This window comes from Pseudopodoces humilis, chromosome 3 (genome assembly GCF_049639895.1).
Source record: "Pseudopodoces humilis isolate 2021_Gansu_Grassland_sample_001 chromosome 3, ASM4963989v1, whole genome shotgun sequence".
Taxonomy (NCBI): Eukaryota; Metazoa; Chordata; class Aves; order Passeriformes; family Paridae; genus Pseudopodoces; species Pseudopodoces humilis.
The window spans coordinates 95,629,495-95,648,933 of NC_142202.1; the positions used below are offsets into that span (position 1 = coordinate 95,629,495).

The 19,439-nt window shown below is 34.9% G+C and overlaps 1 protein-coding gene across 4 annotated transcripts in view; it reads right to left on the reverse strand.

The window, feature by feature from the left end:
- The window catches only part of PXDN (peroxidasin), an 82,582-nt gene that overhangs the window by 6,684 nt on the left and 56,459 nt on the right, over nucleotides 1–19,439 (reverse strand). For 3 of the 4 annotated variants that reach the window (XM_088052663.1, XM_005521894.3, XM_088052666.1), the window contains 6 exons: nucleotides 17,147–17,255; nucleotides 16,529–16,686; nucleotides 10,795–12,298; nucleotides 9,808–9,942; nucleotides 7,240–7,448; nucleotides 782–902 (listed from right to left, as the gene is read on the reverse strand). In XM_088052663.1, coding sequence (XP_087908789.1) covers nucleotides 782–902; nucleotides 7,240–7,448; nucleotides 9,808–9,942; nucleotides 10,795–12,298; nucleotides 16,529–16,686; nucleotides 17,147–17,255 — 2,236 coding nt within the window. Of the gene's footprint in view, nucleotides 1–781; nucleotides 903–5,885; nucleotides 6,896–7,239; nucleotides 7,449–9,807; nucleotides 9,943–10,794; nucleotides 12,299–16,528; nucleotides 16,687–17,146; nucleotides 17,256–19,439 lie in introns of those variants that run through there. The other variant, XM_088052664.1, reaches the window with a different exon arrangement.

Below are 19,439 nucleotides of genomic sequence, written 5' to 3' on the forward strand. Positions count from 1 at the left end.
TCCTTGCCAGAGTGGGTAGACTCTACTTGATCACCATCATCACACAAGTAGAAAATTTTATTTGGTAAAAAAATGCATGCTGAATAGAAAGAGCTATAATTCAAGTGTCTCGAATTTGTTCATCATGAAGTATCTTCACAAGAAATGAGCAGAACTCGTTTCATGTCACTAATTCATACCTAAGTTTTCATTCCCATGAAAGAGCAGGGATCCTGTGCAGCTGATAATTTGTGACTGAAACTGTGATTTAATTCCTTGCTAGATGTTGAGGATTAGGGAGTTATAAACAATATTATTAGCACTGCTGTTTTCCATTCCTACTTGAAGTATTTTGGTACCAGAAGCAATCCTTACCATTACCACAAATTTTTATGCACCTGAAATCAACACTTGGTATCCTCCTATTTCTACAGGAGAATCTAGAAGCTCCAAACACAAAATGGAATAATTTAGATAATTTAGCTACTCCAGGGACTGTAGGAATGTGGCATTTCAAACCCCCCAAATTCCACTTCATTAGTGATTTTTTTTTTCATGAAGACTGCAGGAAGAACAGAAGCACTATAGTTATACTACTCACAAAGAGTTTTACACAAATTTGAGCTTGAAGAAAAGTGGTTTATTGTTAGTAGATATCTAGAAGTGTCAGAATAAAATGCAGCAATCATAAACTTGAGAAAGCAGACAATGGAAAAAAGTAGCATGTGCTCACAAATAAATCATTCAGTTTAATTCCTTTTTTAAAACAAATGTTTTTATATAATTCTTAAAAAAGTCTCACCTTACTGATTTGGACATTTTCATTTTCTTCAGGGGCTTGTCCTCCTGAAAGCTGTAGTCAAGAGAACGTCTCCCCCGAAAGTGATATGAAAATGCATTAAATTGTCCTCTGGTTCTACAGTCTGAAAACAGACAAGAAATTACACATAAAATATATATTCATATTAAAAACATATTTCAGCAGTTACAATATTAATATGGTTTTGCAGTGTTTTCTTAATTGGGAAAGGCAAGTCATACATTCAGGCTGATCCCTCTGGAACTGGTTGACGGCAGATAAATAGATCTCAGTGATAGAACATTTAAGCTAGTTAGATGCAGAGAATATGATCACCCACAGACCAGCTTTTTAATGTGAAACAAAGGAATAAATACAATTTTAACAAACCCATATAGTGCTACTTCAATTATTCTCTTCACTTCTGAGATTTTCACTCTCTTGGCTTTCAGTTATTTTCTGGACAAACAGGGCAGCTACATATGAAGAAAACAATGACAGAAGAAGCTACTCTGTGGGTTCCTCATTGATCCCAGCCATTATTATTTGATATTTTTGCCATCTGAAAGAGAATTTTCGACTAAATTTCAGATTTGCAGACATGCTTCATAGGCTGATGAGTCTTATTTCCAATTCTGAGGAATCTGAATGTATCATCAGACCCTAAAACTCCTTCCACCACAGATCCTTCCTTAAAAATCTCAACCCTGAGAATTATCTATGACAGAAATTTTCTCCTAAGATCCTAAAGGACATCTTAACAGGATGAAGTATGCTTTTCTTCCAATTCATTTTATTTAGCCTTCCAAATGCTATGAGTATTTGGAAAGAGTCCCATTTAAAAAATAAAAGGAAAGCAAAATAAAACTGCAACAGCACTTGATAGAGGAGACAATGAGAAAATAGCTGTTTTCTCATTTCTGTCCACAGAAGCTTTAAATCTAAAAGTTATAATGGGCCAAGCTGAAGCAAGAACAAACTACATGATCAGCTGCTAGAAGCAGAGTCCTCTAAAACCAAAGGGAAAGCCTAAATACAGGATGCCATAGACATTTCTCAGCTAAGTTTGGTATTAGCAGAATGAGCCATGAAAGCAACTGAAAATGGGAAGGAGCCATTTTCCATAATGTTTCTCTTAATTTGCACCAAAACAAATTAAATCAGAAACTCAGTAACATTTATAAACTATTTTTCTGGAATTTAGATTGAATACCTGAAGTATTAACACAAATTATTGCAAAAGTTTCAAGTCTACAAACACTGCTGAAATGAGCAACTAGAGAAACAAATGTATGGTTGCTCTGGTTACACAAATTTAGGTATCTTGGACTACTTTTAATTGTGTTGAACTTTTACTTATATTAAAATATTACAATTTCTCTGTTAGGAAAAACTTAAGTTTGTCCTAATGGCTTATTATCATTTAAGAAACAGAAAAAGGGAAAAGATGACTGACCAAAAAAAAGTATTTTCAGATCAAAGCAAAATCTACAGATCATTCTTAAACACAAGTTACCTACAATTCCCCTTCCTTGTTCTTTCCTTGTGGTTTGTCCCATTCTTTAATAAATGCATTCCTTTCCTCCTATAATAACAGCACCCACCTAAGAACTACATGGTATTTGCTGCAAACATATTGTTCATTCTTCATGTGTATTCTGCTGTTCCCACAAAACCTCCTTGCTGTCCACTCAGAAAGTAAACTCCTTCAGATGGGAACAGACTGATGTGTCTGTAAGAAGCTCAGCATGAAGGCATTTTTGAACACCCTTAGACACTTCTATATTTAGTATGGTGAGAAAAAGGATCATACTGAAGGGCTCCTGAAGAAAGAACTGATTTTGGTCAGAGGAATTTTTTTCTTAAAGCAATGTGTTGGTTAAAGTTTTCCTGAGTATCACAAAATCTCTAGTTTCTCTTGGAAACGATATGTGAAAGGTTTCTGCTATCCTCCTTTGTTTAGTAACTGCTATAGTCATCTTGCATAATACAGAATTTTTGGGGTTTTTTTCTTTTGCACAATAACACAATGGCCCATTGTTTTTTTTCATTCCTATGTTGTTTCTTAGAAACAAAGGTCTGAAATCTTTGGAAGGTTTTATCACCTTAGACTGGTAAATATGAGAACCATATGTTCAGTGACAGCTTTAAGTACACAGATCTGACTTTCTGTGTTTTTTAAAATTCAAAAATGTCAACTTGCCAAATTAAGAGCTCTTGTTCTTGGTTTCTGTTTCAGGTACAACAGGGAGGAATGTCACTGCTGAGAGGTGCAGGAGAAAACACTTCAGCTTTCAGAAAGCCTAAATCAAGAAATTTCTTCTCTCTCTCTCTTCTTTTTAAACTTTTATTCTTAATGAAGTATACCTTCACAGTAAATAAGAAAAATAAGCCTGAAATTCTGCTTTTTTTCCCCTCAGCTTAACTAAAATGTCCCCAAATTATCTGTACCCATTCCAATTATTTTTCTGCAGAAAAAGTGAAGGTGTAAAAGCAACCTAAGAATAACTCTTCTCTATGGACAGTTTTTTTTCTTCCAGAAGCTAGCTACTGTTACACTGCAAGAGCCAAGGTGATCCATTTACAGAATCACACAGAATAACAGAATCATTTCTGTTAGAAAAGACCCCTGATATCATCAGATCCAGCCTTTGACCAAACATCACCTTGTCAACTAGACCATGGCACTAAATGCCATATCCAGTCATTTCTTGAACATTTCCAGGGATGATGATACCCCCATCACTCCCTGGGCAGACTGTTCCAATGTATAACAATCCTTCCCATAAAGAAATGGGCATCTTCATTTGCATATGGAAGCCATGACCACAACTTTAGAAAATCTCATTTCAACATGCACACAAGTTCTGTGTAAAGACAAAACCTTTCCAGGCATAAATCACATCATTTTGGTATTTTGAGGAGCTTTTGGTGAACAATATTCTTTATCAAAAAAGAACTTCCTGTCTTACACAGAGATTTCTGATAACATTTTAAAATGTTATTTCCACTCTATTCCACAGAATTTAGTGCTTAGCCCAGTGCTGTTTAGTATTCTCACTGAAGATTAAAGGACGTAATGAGAAGTGCATAGTAAGAGATTAATGTTGTCAGTAGAGAAGCAATAGACAGCATAATTGTTCTCCTGGTCTTAAAATACAGGAGTTCATAAATATAGGTCAAATCTACTTAACAACCATGTATGAAAGCTTTCAGATTAAGCATGTGTCTAAACTCTTCTAATGAATTTCAGTGGGATTTAAACACTCGATCATAATTTGTATAAGGCTGTATTCCTACATTAAACAAAGAAAAAGAACAATATCTGACAGATGAGGTATGCTGTTTACTAACTGAGAAATAGTTAAAAACTCTTTCTAATTCAGTTTACACTTATAAGGATAACTTGCATCTTATCTGAATCACTTCCTCCATGGTCATTGTCCATTGTCCTCCTGGGTCCATGTGAAAACCTCATGGGTTTTGACATAAAACAAAAGGTTAAAGAAATTCTTTATTTCAACTTACAAAAAAGCCCCCAAAACAAAAGAAAACCAAAAAATGTGAAACTTTTAAAGGCTCGCATCTGAATAATCATGAAAGCTTATGCTGATTACTTAAAAAAATAAACCTCAAAATACACTTTTTGTAATAGAGAGCCTGACATAAAGCACCAAAAGTTTCTCATTTGGAAAAACTGAAGCTCAAGTGCTCTTTCCAGAAATAAAGAGCTGCAGCAAGTCCAGGAATTACTCATCATCTCTGACAAGACAAAGAAAGGTAGAAAGTGAAGGAAAACAGAAGAAAACTTGTGCACTTCAGTAGAACTTTTTGTCATCATAAACTAGTAATCCTTTTGTATGATGTACCAACTGAAATCTAAAGGTAACCTTTTTTTATTATAGACAGGAATAATGCTTTGCTTGGTTAGAAGCAAATACTAGCTTTACTCAAGAAATCTACAAGGCAGATTTTTGTAACTAAGAATTTTTTCTATTCATATGGAAAAGTATTTTGACTTTTGACTAAAAACAAAACAGGAAGGACAACAAAACCAGATGTGTTTTTAACCAAGATGAAACAGCTGAACATGTGAGTCACTTATGAAACATACATAAAGTGCAATGAGCAATATTCTGTACTCAAAACTTAAACTTAGGATAATTTTAACTATTAAATCATTAGAAGCATTTTAAACATGGAGAAGGGTTTAACTTTTTTTCTCTTCTAAATAATTAACAATAATAAATTCAAATAAACAAACCCCCTAATGTAGTCAACTCAAAGTAAGTGCTGTTCCTAAGTGTATGCCCCACCTCAGAGGAGTGGTTGCTTAAACTGGATTCCCACAGAAAACATCACAGTCATTCACCCATGCAAGAAAGCAGTGGAAGCCATGTGCACTTCAGTTTCTCTTCATTAACCCCTGCAAGGCTTCAGGAGTTCAGGAAAAGGGACTACAATAGGCAATTTTTTACAAAGCAGTAGTTATTCACCCTTTCTTTTGCTTGACAGTTGTCTAACTGTACTGCATCCAGGGGCACTCTCTGGTAGCAACTTTCTTGAATGAAAACACAAACTGGGTTGTTGAACACAATAATACCCTAAAGACTTTCCAAAGATAACATCTGTTCTAAAGGGCTCGGTGATAACAAAACATTTGGAGAATCAACATATAATTTCTCAGAACAGCTTTAATATTTTTCCAAATCAATATAAAAAATGTATTTGCAAAACTATCTGTCAAGCTTCATGAACGATGGCAAAGTGAACTTATTCTGAACTTGAAGAATGTGCTTTATTTATGGTAAAGCATTTAAAGAGTGATAATTGATTTTTTTCTTGATGTTTCTGGAATATGTCAGGGAATTTTTGAAGAGATTCTGGAGACTTTGTATTAAAATTACCATGTGTCAATCATACCTAGCTTTTTTAGAAACTATTATGGTTAATTTGGGAATGGCAAACCTGATAAACATTGTTTAAAAAAACTCAACTAACCTACCAAAAAAAAAAAAAGCTGTAAAAATTAGAGTAAGGCCTGAAAGATAATGTATATGGGAAATACTATACAAGATCTCATGGAAATTTAAAGTATTTATTTCTGTTAGTCTTACACTGATAACTGACATTTTGAACAGTTGTCCAAGGAAGAATTTTCTTAGAGAGTGATTTTTTTAAAGACTTGTTTACTAGATGAGACAATATAGTAATCAGTTTAAAAGCTAAGTTATGCAGTAGCTTTGAATAGTAAATATTTATCTACTTTTTTAATTGTTAATGAAACTGAATTTGTTCTCATCAGACAGTGACACCAGTATAAATCCTTCCTCAGTATTTACTGTATCTGTAGCAGACTGAAGAGATACCCTCCATCAGTTTAACTTTTACATTCTGCCTTAAATTCTGAGCTGTATCAAAAAAGAACTTTGTCATTTTGGACAACTGTATCTTACCAAAAGAGTTAAATAGACAAGACATTAGTGGAAGATTGTGACTTCTCTCAAAAATAAAATCCACCAGTTCTTTATTCATGCATTTCTTTCAACAGAATGTTGAATAGCCTACTCAGCAGTAGTAAACTCAAGAGAATCAGCAGTAGAAAAGATGAAGAACACAGATCTGGATACCTTTCATCAGCAATTCTACAAGATATTAGTATTTAAATGTATCAGGGAAATTATAAGATTCTAATAATATCAACCAATACTACCCTTATCCTCTCAAATAAGAGCAAAGCTTTTCATACTAGGAATTTGTTTGACAGCAATTTCTCAAGTCAGATTTCAAGAGCAAAGTTCCCAAAATTCCTGAATATACTTTTACAGCCTGGGCATGTCATTTGAATTTTGTCCAAAGAAAATGATAACGACATTGTGAAGGAGATCTCAAGAAAGAGAGGTCATTGTCCTCTGAAGCATTTTGTTGTTGATGCTACTGAAAATCATTCTGCATGATCCAGAAGATTCTCTTGGGAATGGATTCTAACTGTGTTACAGCTTCAGTGAATTCTGATGTGATGATGGCTGAAGAGAGGCCATGCAGAAAATCTGTGAGACAGAAGCCAACATACAGGCCACCAAGCAGTGTCCTGTGCTCCATGCAGCTAAATAAATCCTATTTTGGGAGAAAAAAAGCTTATTTTTCAGGAAAAACAAATTACCCCATGCTCCTAACTTTTGAAGGAGATGGCAGTGAACAAAAATATTTATCCATGAAAGAAAAGAAAACAAATAAACAATTATCTACACTTTGCCATGCTAAATATATGCTATTTTCATACGGTGTTCATTTAATATAAAATATGGAATGGTTACCCACTTAACAGGGGCTATGCTTCAGATTAGAATTTGTAATACTTTAACAAAACCCAAAAAATAGAAAAATATCTTCTTAAAATAAAATAGACACTCAACAAACTGCACACACCTCATTGCCCCCAAATGCACCTCTATACAGACCTTCACAGCAATCTTGCCACATCCTGAGATCCAGTTTAGGAATATCTTCACAGCTACTATATCCATGTGGGAATTCAGCCACCTTAAAGACATCATGCTGTACCCTGGTTATGTTGTCACCATTGTCACACAAAACTCTGGCAAGAGATGTCTGCTTGATCTGAGTGAGCTGAGCAGGTGTGAACACACCCGGGTTTTCATACCATAACCTGTAATCTCACAGAAAAGACAAGTCTGCTAGTGAGAAAACAAGAGGCAGTTTTTCAAAGATATTTCAATACTGTGTTCAGAATGAAAGGAATTATCTCTTAAATCCTGTTCTCAACATTGTATTAACTAGCTGGTGTCATGCTGACACTTTGAAAGGGATGAAATCTTCAAGAAATTCTTCGATTTCTCTTCTTGTCTCATTTCTACATCTTGGGTATCTCTGAATATCTAAAATGGCACCAGACTACCAAGTTAAGGGCTCTTTTAAGTAAAAAACTTAAATGACCATGATTTCCTTCTGTAGGCAACTTTTTTATGGTCATGAAAACATTTTGATGGAATTTCTGAGATTTGAAGAATGCTTAATCTATATCTAGTTTACTGTCAAGATAAGCGAGATGATTTAATTTACTAACAATTTTTTTTCTGTTAAATTATTTTCATGACTATACTGATTCAGGGACTTTCTCATACATGCTCAGTTAATTCATTACATTCAAGAAGGAAACACTGTGGTTTTAAATAGTTCATTTTTCATACATAAAGGGCTAAAAGCCTTTTATCAATAGCAAATATAAATAATACATTACTATAAAAGGCAAGCTTCACAAGGGAAAGAAAATTTCTTAAGTTGCTGTCCAGAATTTGAAAACATTTTACGCCATTCTAACACATAGGAACTGCTCATTGTGACATTGTTTCTGTCTTCCAAAGCTGTATCAATGTCGATACATTTTCCCCCCACCTATTTAAAAAAATAAAACAAAAAAAACAAAAAAAACAAAAAAAAGAGGCTCTTTATAAAAAATGAAAACAAGTAGTAAACTTAGAAGAACGGTGAAGAAATTTTGTTTTACCTATTGAGTGAATAATTTTCATAAAGTATTGGACAGTGGCCAATGAATTTCCAAGTACTATGATCAGATTCTCAAATTTCCATCTTGACATAAAGTTAGGCTCCCTTCAAATATCACTTCTTTTTCACGCACAGACACATCTGCTTTGCATGGTGTTACCAGCTTTGATCCTCTGCCCATTGAAAAGGCTTTTCAAAGAAGTAAGAGTTGCTTTCATTATGTCTAATAATATTTTACTATTTGGTGGCATGTTGCTTCCAAATATTTGTATTCCTTGGACAGTGGAATCCCATTTCCTAAATATTCAGTATTTTCCTATAGTTTCTAAATGTTGTATCAGAAAACAAAACAAAACAAAACAGGAAAAGGTGCTTTTGCTTAAAAAAAGGGAACAGATATAAACAAAAAGCAGCATAGATATCCTGTGTTGACACAACTAAGTACTTGTCACCAGTAACCTGGAGCTCATACTCCATCTATTTATTCTCCTTTTACTTTCTCTGCCTCCAGGCATGAGAGTTCTGTGCTTCACAGCTTTATTTTTAAACATTTTATGTAAAAAAATCTGGGGGCTCTTTTAAAACAGCATAGAAAAGGGTTTGGGTTATTGACTACAGAAATAAAAAAGCCATTATAATATCCTAAATAGCAATTTAATAACTTCATTTAAGAAAATAACATTAAATAAAGAGAATCCAATCTAATTTCCTAATTCTTTTTCTGTTTTCCTTTCATAAGGATTGAATTAATCAGCCTAAGTCTATGTATTCTCACATCATGAAAAGAACAGGATTCAGGGTCACAAATTATTTTAAAATGAGGGAAATATTGATTTTCAGATGTTGAACAAATGTGCTGAAAGTGTGCAAAAGAGATCTGGCTACTGTGACATGAGAAATGACTGTTCTCTTTTTTCAGGTATTCTAAAAGCAGAAAATGAAAAATTGCTCACAGTGTGCACATATATAAAGTATTTTTACTTTAAATAATTTAAACTAATTTTAAAACAATTTTAAGTAATTTAAAAACAATTAATAAATTGTGGTCTTTGGATTAACTTGGCTGCTTTTATCACATTTTTGATGCACAGACTGCTTGCATTGTAGCAAGCATAGGTGTTATATATAGAGTGATACTCTCCAACCTATGCTTAAGTAACAAACACAATTTCTTTGCCAATAAAATAACTAAATAACAGTAAGAGAAGCATCATGTACTTTTCAAAAAGGTAAGTGACTTGAAAATCTGGCAAAAGGAAACTCAGCATGTGTTGTCTGTTGTGTTTTTGGGGGTCAGTATGACATTCACCATAAAAATTAAAAGAATTAATGAAGAATCATGGCTTCTAACAACGTTTTTTTAAATGTGTATTCTTCATCTTTTCAGTTATACTTTAAAATCATAAATGAACATAAAATGGAGTTTGTTTAGGAAACATGATATTGCAACTATTATTAAGCATCCTTAAGTTAAAATTCATTTTGGTTTCAGTTGAATGTACCTGTCTCCATCCCGAATACGCCTGAACTGTGTGCTTAGCAGACACATCAAAGTTGGCCCCAGACGACTTCCTGGAACTAAGTCTTCCACCATTAGAGCAGGAAATAAGTCTATGTTCAGTGGGGAGCCATATAACCTATAAATTGAAAAACAAAATACTGAATAACAAATCTTTTATACTTACAAAATAATCAGTACATGGTGAAACTAAGAGCAAGAGATACCAATAACTCACAGGAAAAAATGCAGTGATAGCCCTACATCTTTTGTGAACAAGCTGTGGGTGTATACGCAAGAAATCCTGCAATGCAGGTTGTATACACCCTGCGGGTCTGCATATCCAGCCTGCAATATTTTTCTCCTAGCAGCTTTCTTCTGATTTCTTACAATTGTTTCTTTTATTATAGATTCTCTTTCTTGTACCTCTGTTAACACTTTTTCTATTACTATAGCTGAGATTGATTCTCTGTCTTTAATTGTGAACACATAAGCTACAGGTGGCAGGTAGATGTAAACTTAATTTCAAACACCAAATCTCTAAAGAAGAAGTGATTAGTGGTAGTGAAGGATGTCCACATGACATTACAGTGGACAATATTGAAATTTGTTTCACTGTACCGAATTAATAGACTTGAACATCTAAATACTTGCATGAAGCTTGCATTTAATATGACCTTACAGTGGAACAGCACTCATATTTAACAGCATTTATAAAACTAGGCATTTCAAATTAATAATTTCATGAACACATACAGTATATATTACTGTATATATACTGTATATATTCTTACTGTTCATGGAGATGTAGAAATAGAGAAATTATCTGCATGTGGAAGTTGTTAAGATCTATTTTCTGGTACTTATGGAAGTTTCTCAAAATAGCCTTTTAAGTCTTTCTTACCAAGATAACTTTTTCTAGATAAGACATTTAGCTATGGTTTTTGCATGCACATTTGTATAATTGACTTTTTCTTCACCTCAGGCTCACCTGCTAAGTTTCTCCCTGATTTCAGGATTCTTAATTTCATTTTTCAGATCTTCAAAAGTCTGAGCTGAAGAAAGATTACAGTAAACTCTAAAATCATGGTAGGGAGGAATTCCATGATCTCTGCCTCTCTGAATATTCATAGCTGCCAGATCTAAAGCCACAGTACGTGCCATGGAGAAGAGTCTTTCTGTTAATTCTGTATTGAGTAATTGTGACGGGACACGCATCTTACCAGCAACACCAAAAAATCCCCTTAGAAGTGGATCAATGCCTCCTTCATTTACAATCCGAAATGGAGAGAAGAATGCCTTATGAAGAGGTAGATGACCTTGTGGAATAGGTTCAAAGTTTTCATCCAGTCGATACAGAAAAGGATTAATGAGTGTGTGACCAAACCTAAAAGCGGCAGTTGCAAACTCATTAGTTATGCCAGAATTAACACTGGGATCATAACCCTTATATTCGCCAAGCATCTTCATGCCTACCTCTCCAAAGATCTTAGGGAGCCAGTGGCTAAATGTTATGTGTTGCATTTCTGCACCAACAATTTTGCGTGTTTCATGATATATTGTGTCACCGTCCCAGTGTGGATTGAGTTTCAGTAGCTCTGTGGCAATTCTGTTGTGTTCTCTAAACCACAACGTGTGGATGCTGGTAAGACCCAACTGTTCGTTAGAGCGCTGATCACCAGCTAAAAAGCAGGGTATTGGGCTCTCATTTTCATCTCTCATACATTCTGTTGGTGGGCCAGTGGCAAATGGAAGAAGAGGCTTGCCAGATCTCTGTACAATGCCCTGCCTCAGAAGACCCCTCTGACTCGCCAAGTCTCTGATTTCTAGTGCTTCGTGGTCTGAGCTGCCATACACATTGGACGCGTCAATGTATGAAGTCAGCTGGTTGATCTGTTCTCGTGGGTACACAGAATTCATCAGGAGAGATGTCATGCCGCTTCCACAAACTGGGCTGGAGCGTACGAAAAACATGCAGCGTGCACCATTTCTAACTCTGGGATCATTTGGTGGTATCATGATGGAAAAGCATGGAGGATCATTCGTACAAACAGAACTGCAATGCTGACCATCTGAAAACCTGGCCTCACTTAGCGCAGCCACGGTGAGGTCAAGGTCATGGTCAAGAAACTGACCCCACTGCATGAGCATGTGAGTGTACTGGTCGTCAGGAGTCACGGTTTCTGTCCCGATCAGAGTAGTAGAAACCAAGCGAGGCATTGGGAGTGCGTAGCCATTAGAGAGTCTTCTGGGTTCAATTCCTCGAGGCAAATTAAATCCATTTTCATAGACTGACTTTAACAGACGTTCAAAAGCTGTCAGAGAAGCGCCCCACATGGGATGCTGGAGGTTGTTGCACGTTCCATCATGCGTCCTGTACTTCTGGTGGAAGCACATATCTGAGCAGTTGTTCACTCGTCGATGGGCTGTACAGCCTGAGAGATTGGCTATCAGATTCAAGTACTGTGGGGATACAAGGTCATTATAGTGATAACCTGAAAGAGAAAACAGAGGAAGACAACAATCAGAGAATTCACAGACTCATGGTCCCCCTACAGATCACAAATGTATTTGAAATGCTATTTTATTTTACATTTCCCACCAGATTAAACAACCTTATGACAGCAATAATCATATATGTATATTTGAGCATTAGGTCATTTGAACAGCTTGACCATCACTGGGTCAGAAGGAAACTTTCTAAAATGCCAATTCAAGTGCAACTTTTAGAAAATGATCACAAAAGGAGCTCATTACTTATTTGGATCACTTGGGAAAGCAATGATATTGTCAGAAATAAAAGTCTCATATTGAAGCAAAATAGAACACTTTCTTGCTAGTAAAAGCATTTTTAAAAATGTCAGTAACATCTAAATGGACTTCAAGACTTTATCTTTTGACACTTGCTTAGTCACTGAACATTACTATTTTGTTTTGCTTTATTACAGTGAAGTTGTAAATTTAAAGAACGAAAAGTCAATGAAAAAATAAAATAACCACCAGCAATAGAGCCAAATGCAGAATGATCTCTAAGACAAATGTTGTGGAGTAACTCGTATTCACATTACTCTGGACAAGTTTCTATAGAAAAGTAGTATTTGGCACAGATTTCCTCTGCAATCCACATCATTCACCTCTGGGACTAAAACATACTTATCATTTTTCTGTATTTTTTTCTCAGTTCATATTGAGTTTTGTATAGTTCATATACAAAATATATATTGTAATTCATTAGAATTATGCTTTTAGAACCTCAGACTAAGGTTATGTGCTGCATGATCTCTGTTATGGTATGATGGTGTATGGAAGGACTGAAGACCATAAGGCCTCCCTGTACAGTGCTGGGTTACTGCAAATAGCAGAAGAGTCAGCCTGTACCTTGTCCTTGCTGCCTATTAACAATCATTGTAAGAGTGAGTTTTACTTAGTAACATTTGGATTTAATTTCAGGGAGAAAAATTCTGGCTACATCTACATTATCAGCTTCTGTAGACCAACAAAAATGTCTCAGTAAAGTGAAATTTTTGCTGCTGAGTAAGACATGCCTACTGTATTCAGGAGAAGGTTTCCTTCACAAAATCTTTACTTTGTACTCCTGGACCAAATATGGGCCTGGACTTGATTCTTCATTTAAGTTAAAAAGAATTCACATTATTCAAGACCGTATCACAAATCACACCAAAAGACAGTAAGTGGGGACAACTTCAAAAACCAAAAGGCACACCATGAGCGATTAATGGATATAGAGTGTGGATGAACAAAGTTCCAGCATCCAGGAAAAAGTCCAGGAGGTGGAGTATTTGGCAGCGTAGACGTACATTTAGCTAACTAGAAACCATCATACACCACCATGGATCTTGATCTGGAAAGCTTGCAGTCAGGAAAAAACCAAACAAGCCATACAAAGGCAAATGGAAAAAAGGAAGTGAGCGAGTGTAGAGTGGTACTGTATTCCCACAGGCTTGAGGGGCTCCCAGCATGATGGCAAACACTCAGAAATATGAACTGAATGCAGTTTTGCAAGAGGTCAATGTCGGTTAATTCCACACAGTTGGGAAATATTACTTTTAGCACTGAGCTCAGCCCCAGTGTGCCTGCAAAGACAATGGTCTTCATCTAAATTCAACACATAAACGTGTGCTAGGCACAACTGGCTCTCTGCCAACTTCCACAATGCAGGGCAATTGCAAACAAACTACCTAAAGCCCAGCTTTGTCTTTGGCTTGAAAGGGACTGGGTTGCTCACAGTTTTTCAGCTGGGACAGGACCCATGCTCAGCCAGGGAAGTTGTTTTCTCAGCCTCAGGCTATGAGTACTCCACATGGTTTACAAGTCAAAGCAAAGATATTCAGAGATTTAGTGCTTGCATTAGGCAAAGCTAACATGCTCATGTAGACATACAGAAATTATTTTATGGAATATTCCATACTAGGAAAAAGAAAAACAAACCACAGAGCAAAACCTGTAAGTGCTACTGGGTAATGCAGCAAAATACATACTTTGAGGACATAATTGATAGCATATTAAAATATCCTGGCTACCAGGGCAGCTTAATTCTAGAACTACGCCTAGAAAACTTATCTTGATTGTCATCCCACTTCTGAAATCAAGTTGTGAGCAATACTCTACTGTGAATCTTTTGGGTAGGATAACCTTCAGTACTAATTTAGAATAAAAGGCTCAGGTTCTCTCTTTAGAAGTTCAAGTGGGATGCAATATCTCATGATGGGTTTTGGCTTTCTGATGCCAGCTGCTAATCCTTAATTACCTCTCACATTGTAGGCACTAACTTTGCCTTTGCTCTCTAACTGGCTGGGAGCTGGGCATTTCCAGCTGGCTAGCTCAATTCACATATTACCTTTTTTTTTCAAAGAGAGGAAGGTGTTTCATAGAGTCACAGAAATATTGATTATAAGGAACCTCTTATCCAGAGCAAGCTCCTGCTTGAAGTAGAGCTGTTTCCAGTACTAGATAGCTAAATGTCTGGTCTATCAGGCTTGAAAACCTGCCAATTCTGAGACTCCTCCACCTTTATGGATTAGTTGTTCCAGCACTGCGCAGGTCTTCTGGAGAGAAACTGTTTCCTAGCATCTAATCTGAACCTCTATTAATGGCCATTCCCCTTGTTATACAGTCTGGCATTGTGGAGGAGAATTTGGCTCCATAGTCTTTCCTTGGGATACTCAAAGGTTTTGCGACAAAAAAATAGTCTCTGGCTGGGAAACTGTCACATTTCTCAACTGTTCCCAATGTAAAAGTGCTAAATAACACCTTTCATTTGGCTCTGCATTTTGAAATAAAATCAAATAAGGACAAAAATTACTATTAAATATCGGAGTATTGGGCAATTTAAATGAAAACAGATTTATTTTACTATCCAAGTTTCCCTCAAAGGCAGGTTTCTTTGGATTCTGTAAGTCTGAAAAGTAAGATCTGGTTGCAAACAGAATTTCCAGTACCACAGAAAGTTGCCTGATTTTGTGTTTATTAACTAGTATCCATAGGCTTTAATGCCAGTTTTTTGTAAACCTTAGGTATTTCACTATTATGAATCCTAGCCAACCATTTCTCATACATCAATTTTATATATTCCTAGAACTATATATTTATAGCATATATATTCAATATTCTTGAATATGCAGCTAATCAGAGAACCAAACTGAGTGGGGTGGCTCTTCTAAAATATCAGCCTTCAATGAATTTTGAGTAAGTTTTTGTGGTAAACAATTTATAACAAGTTATCTGCTCAGCTCTAAGAATGAGTAGCAAGCTTCTTTCATTAGCAAATGTGACAGTACACCACAAAACTTGCTGTCTTTGGTCTTGTAAATACTTGCTAGTTCATGGTCAGTGTTAAAGTTTTCAAAAGTTACAATAAATACTCAATTATAAACATCAAAAAGAATATAATGAGTAAAAGTATTTCCTCTATATTGTCAGTGTAGCTTTTGGCTATGTCTCAAGTCTCAAAAGCTATCCTAAAACTCTATAATTATTTCCAAATGCTTCAATCCTATGTTTCAAGCCTATCCACATATATATCTACACATATTAGCTGTATGTACTCCAGCTGGACTTCATGAGTTTGACTGGAATACAATACCTAAAAGTCAGAAATTAAACCTCACACTTTTTTTTGCTACTTATAAAAATCAACAAGAAATGTATTTCTCATTGTATCAGGTCAGTGTTAAACAAAGAAATTAGCTTAGTTTGACACTCATTTATAAAGTAGCAAATAATTCTTTGAATACTATTGTGGTACATGCAGAAACCTTGCTTTGTAAGGTATACAAATCCTTCTTGTTATGTTATCTTTTCTCCTTGACAAGGCATGATGACATTAAATGTTTTTTCTTAAAGAAACAGGAACAAAACACTGCTTATTTTTAACATGTGACAATAGTCCTAATAAATTAACACACAGAGAATTAACAAACAGGATACATTATGTACTTCCAATATATTAAGTTTGACCAGCAGAAGAATCAAAATCTGAACTTTTTCCATGGAACTCCACCTGGAGAGCTCAGAGTTATATAGTGAACAATGTGCAAACCAAGGAAGAAATTTAATAAAGTTTTGCAAAGTCAAATACTTCACTGATTTCAATGTAATGGTTCTGCAGTTGGGATCAAATCTCAGAAAATTAATGTCTCCTGAAGTATAATGACTTTAAAAGGCAAATACATGTCAAAACAGAAAAATAAGGAAAGAATACTGACTTGTTCCATTCAGGTCAACCATTAGACCATCCTGTACATGATCTTGAATAAGCTGTAAGGTCCTTTCAAATATTTCCCCAGCTCTTGCTTGCTCAACAGTGTACGGGTCCCTTGGGTATCGAAATAAGGCTAGCAAATCATTTGGAGAACGAGGACGACTGATAGGTAATTTGGAAAAAAATAGTAAGTGTACACAGGTAACAAAAATACTAAATAAATACTAAATAAATCATATAAATGTTCAGCAATGTGATTAGTACATACCTTGGTTATTCATCTCAAAATGGAAGCAAACCAAGAAGAAAAAAATTCAATAAAATAATAATATTTTAAGTATTTGGTAGTAATTAAAAATTTAGTAACATTTTAATACGGATTATCTCAGCAGAAGAACAGCTGAAGTGAACAGAGATCTCAGCAGGAGTGTGTAAACAATTGGAATCCTTACATGTTAAACTGTTAGTATTCTCAGAACCAACCAGACACTAGCAATGTCTTTTAAGTAATAAAATGGTATCTTGCTTAATAAATCTCCCATTATTTCTAGTATATACAAAATCAATTCTGACTTCTCAATACAAAAAAAAAAAAAATTAAAAAAATTTAAAAAGGAAATACCTGTCAAAAAGATGTGTACGTGTTGAATTTATTGCTCTGTCAACAGTTGCAATTGCTTCCACAATTGACGTTTGTACAAAAGGATCTCCATTTCGGCTGACATTAGGAACTAGAGAAAAAGGAATTCACATATTATTGCAAAAATGGCCACACACAAAAAGATACTTCCATAAAACAGAGTCTAGACACGACATCATTTCAGTTCTACAAAATAAACCCTTGTCCTTTAAATGTTAGTTCATCCAAATATGAAAGTCTTAACCATTTTGGAATTCTATCAAGGCATATTAAAGTAGAACCAAGTTAATTTAAATGAGAAGTTAACCTAAGCTTCAAAATCATCTAGCTTATAACTCAAAACCAAGATAAAGTTAAGATAATTGCATACACTGTTTAGCTGTCCTTTAATTAGACCAACAATTTCAAATGCAGATGATCAAATAAAAAATGAATTATTATTCTTATTAAGGTTTTTTTTCTGGTGCATTATCAGATTTCAGGTGTTGGTATGAAGAGCCTGACCTATAACCACTGAAATCAATGCAGGTTTCCACTTTGATTTCAACTAGTTCTGAATTAGTATTGAATTCAATGTAAGAACTTAAAGGGCTTACAGGAATGTGCTGAAAATGGTACATAATGAACATAATCTACATAACTGAATGAACATAAATTAACATTGCTCTTCCCCTGATCTTAGTATAATAAAAACCAAAGATTAATTTTAAAGAGCAGTACGTATTTTTTTTTTTAATTTAGATCACTGCTTTGTTCCCTACTTTAAAATTATCTTCTTAATACTAGGTTAAAACTCACATGCTTAAATGCTATTTAACAACCTCACACAACACTGGAAACTCAATAATGCATAGGCCTTTTTATGCAGTGCTTAATTGCAGCTGGATGTTTGTACAAACTACGTAGGACTAAACCTCCCTTTCAGTCTAAACTAAGAACTACCAGATCCAGGGGCAACAGCTAACAATTTCCAGAGCATGTTTAGATTGGAGAGGTCACACAGGAAGAAGGGTAAAGTAGGGAAAAAGTCCAAAGCAAGTATACTAGAATAAAATCAGCAGATGTACAAAATCATCTGACATAAAAACTGTTGTTTACAGTTTACAGTTCCTCATTACTTCTTTTTTTTTTTTTCCCTAGGCAACTTTTCATTATTCCTTCCTAAGTGTCAGCTTAAATTGTGTCTACATGAGTTTCATAGTCTAGACCCATTCAATCAAACTTAACCCTCTATACCATCAAATAAAACAGTCCCTGGAACCCTATAGCTGCAGATGAAGCCCCTTTCTGTGCCCTGAGGCCAGTCTCAGGCTTTTAGCAGTATATTCCCAGCATCCAAAATCAGCTGACCCTTTCCACACTGCCTCAGGGCAATAGTCCCAGATCTGCCCTAATTACCAACTGACCTTGTTTGACAGCTTCATTTTCAATAGTAACCATACAGAAACACTATCAGATAAGCTACTTATTTTAGGAAGATGTCATTAACTGCTTCAAATTTTAAATTTTAGCTGTTTCAGTGTTTGCGTGCCTTGGATGACCTGAATAGAGCAAAGTTGCAGTCTGTATAAATCCAGTGGCTGGTTACTTTCCTTAGTGCTGTCTACAATAGATGTAAACTTGGTGTTTACTTGCAGGGTTATCTTTCTGATTAATGGTATACACGGGCTGAATTATAAACCTTGGTCAGATGTTAGCTATTCTGTACTTGATTTTTGTTTAGAGTATTTATTGCTAGCAGTTTCTTTTTTTTTAGACTGACAAATGTTAGTAAAGCTCCTTGTAAGAGTCTCCCACAATACTTTGTTTTAATTTGGGCAGAGAAGGGGAATGACTTTTACAAAACAATAGAAAGGACAGAAGAAAATGGCTAAAGAAAATAAAAATAATATATATTAATATATAATATATATTATAAAAATATACATAATGTAAAAATATATAATATATTATATCTATTATAATATATATATAATTTATATTAATATAAATTAATTATTATTTAAAATATTATCCAACACAGCCAGCAAAACCTGTTCCCAGCTTCTATACACTTGCCATTATCTGGTCTCAATCTTAAGTGTTTTGATTTAGAAACACTCATAAAAGTTTAAAAGAAATTATTACATGCAAGTTTTTAGGCATTTCTGGCTATGCCATTATAAATACTATCTACACAACAAATAACCAATACTTATAATCTGTCCACTTGTCCTCCTTGTTCCTCTGACAACAACAGTTTTTAAAGCAGCCATAGTAAAACAGCACCTCAGAG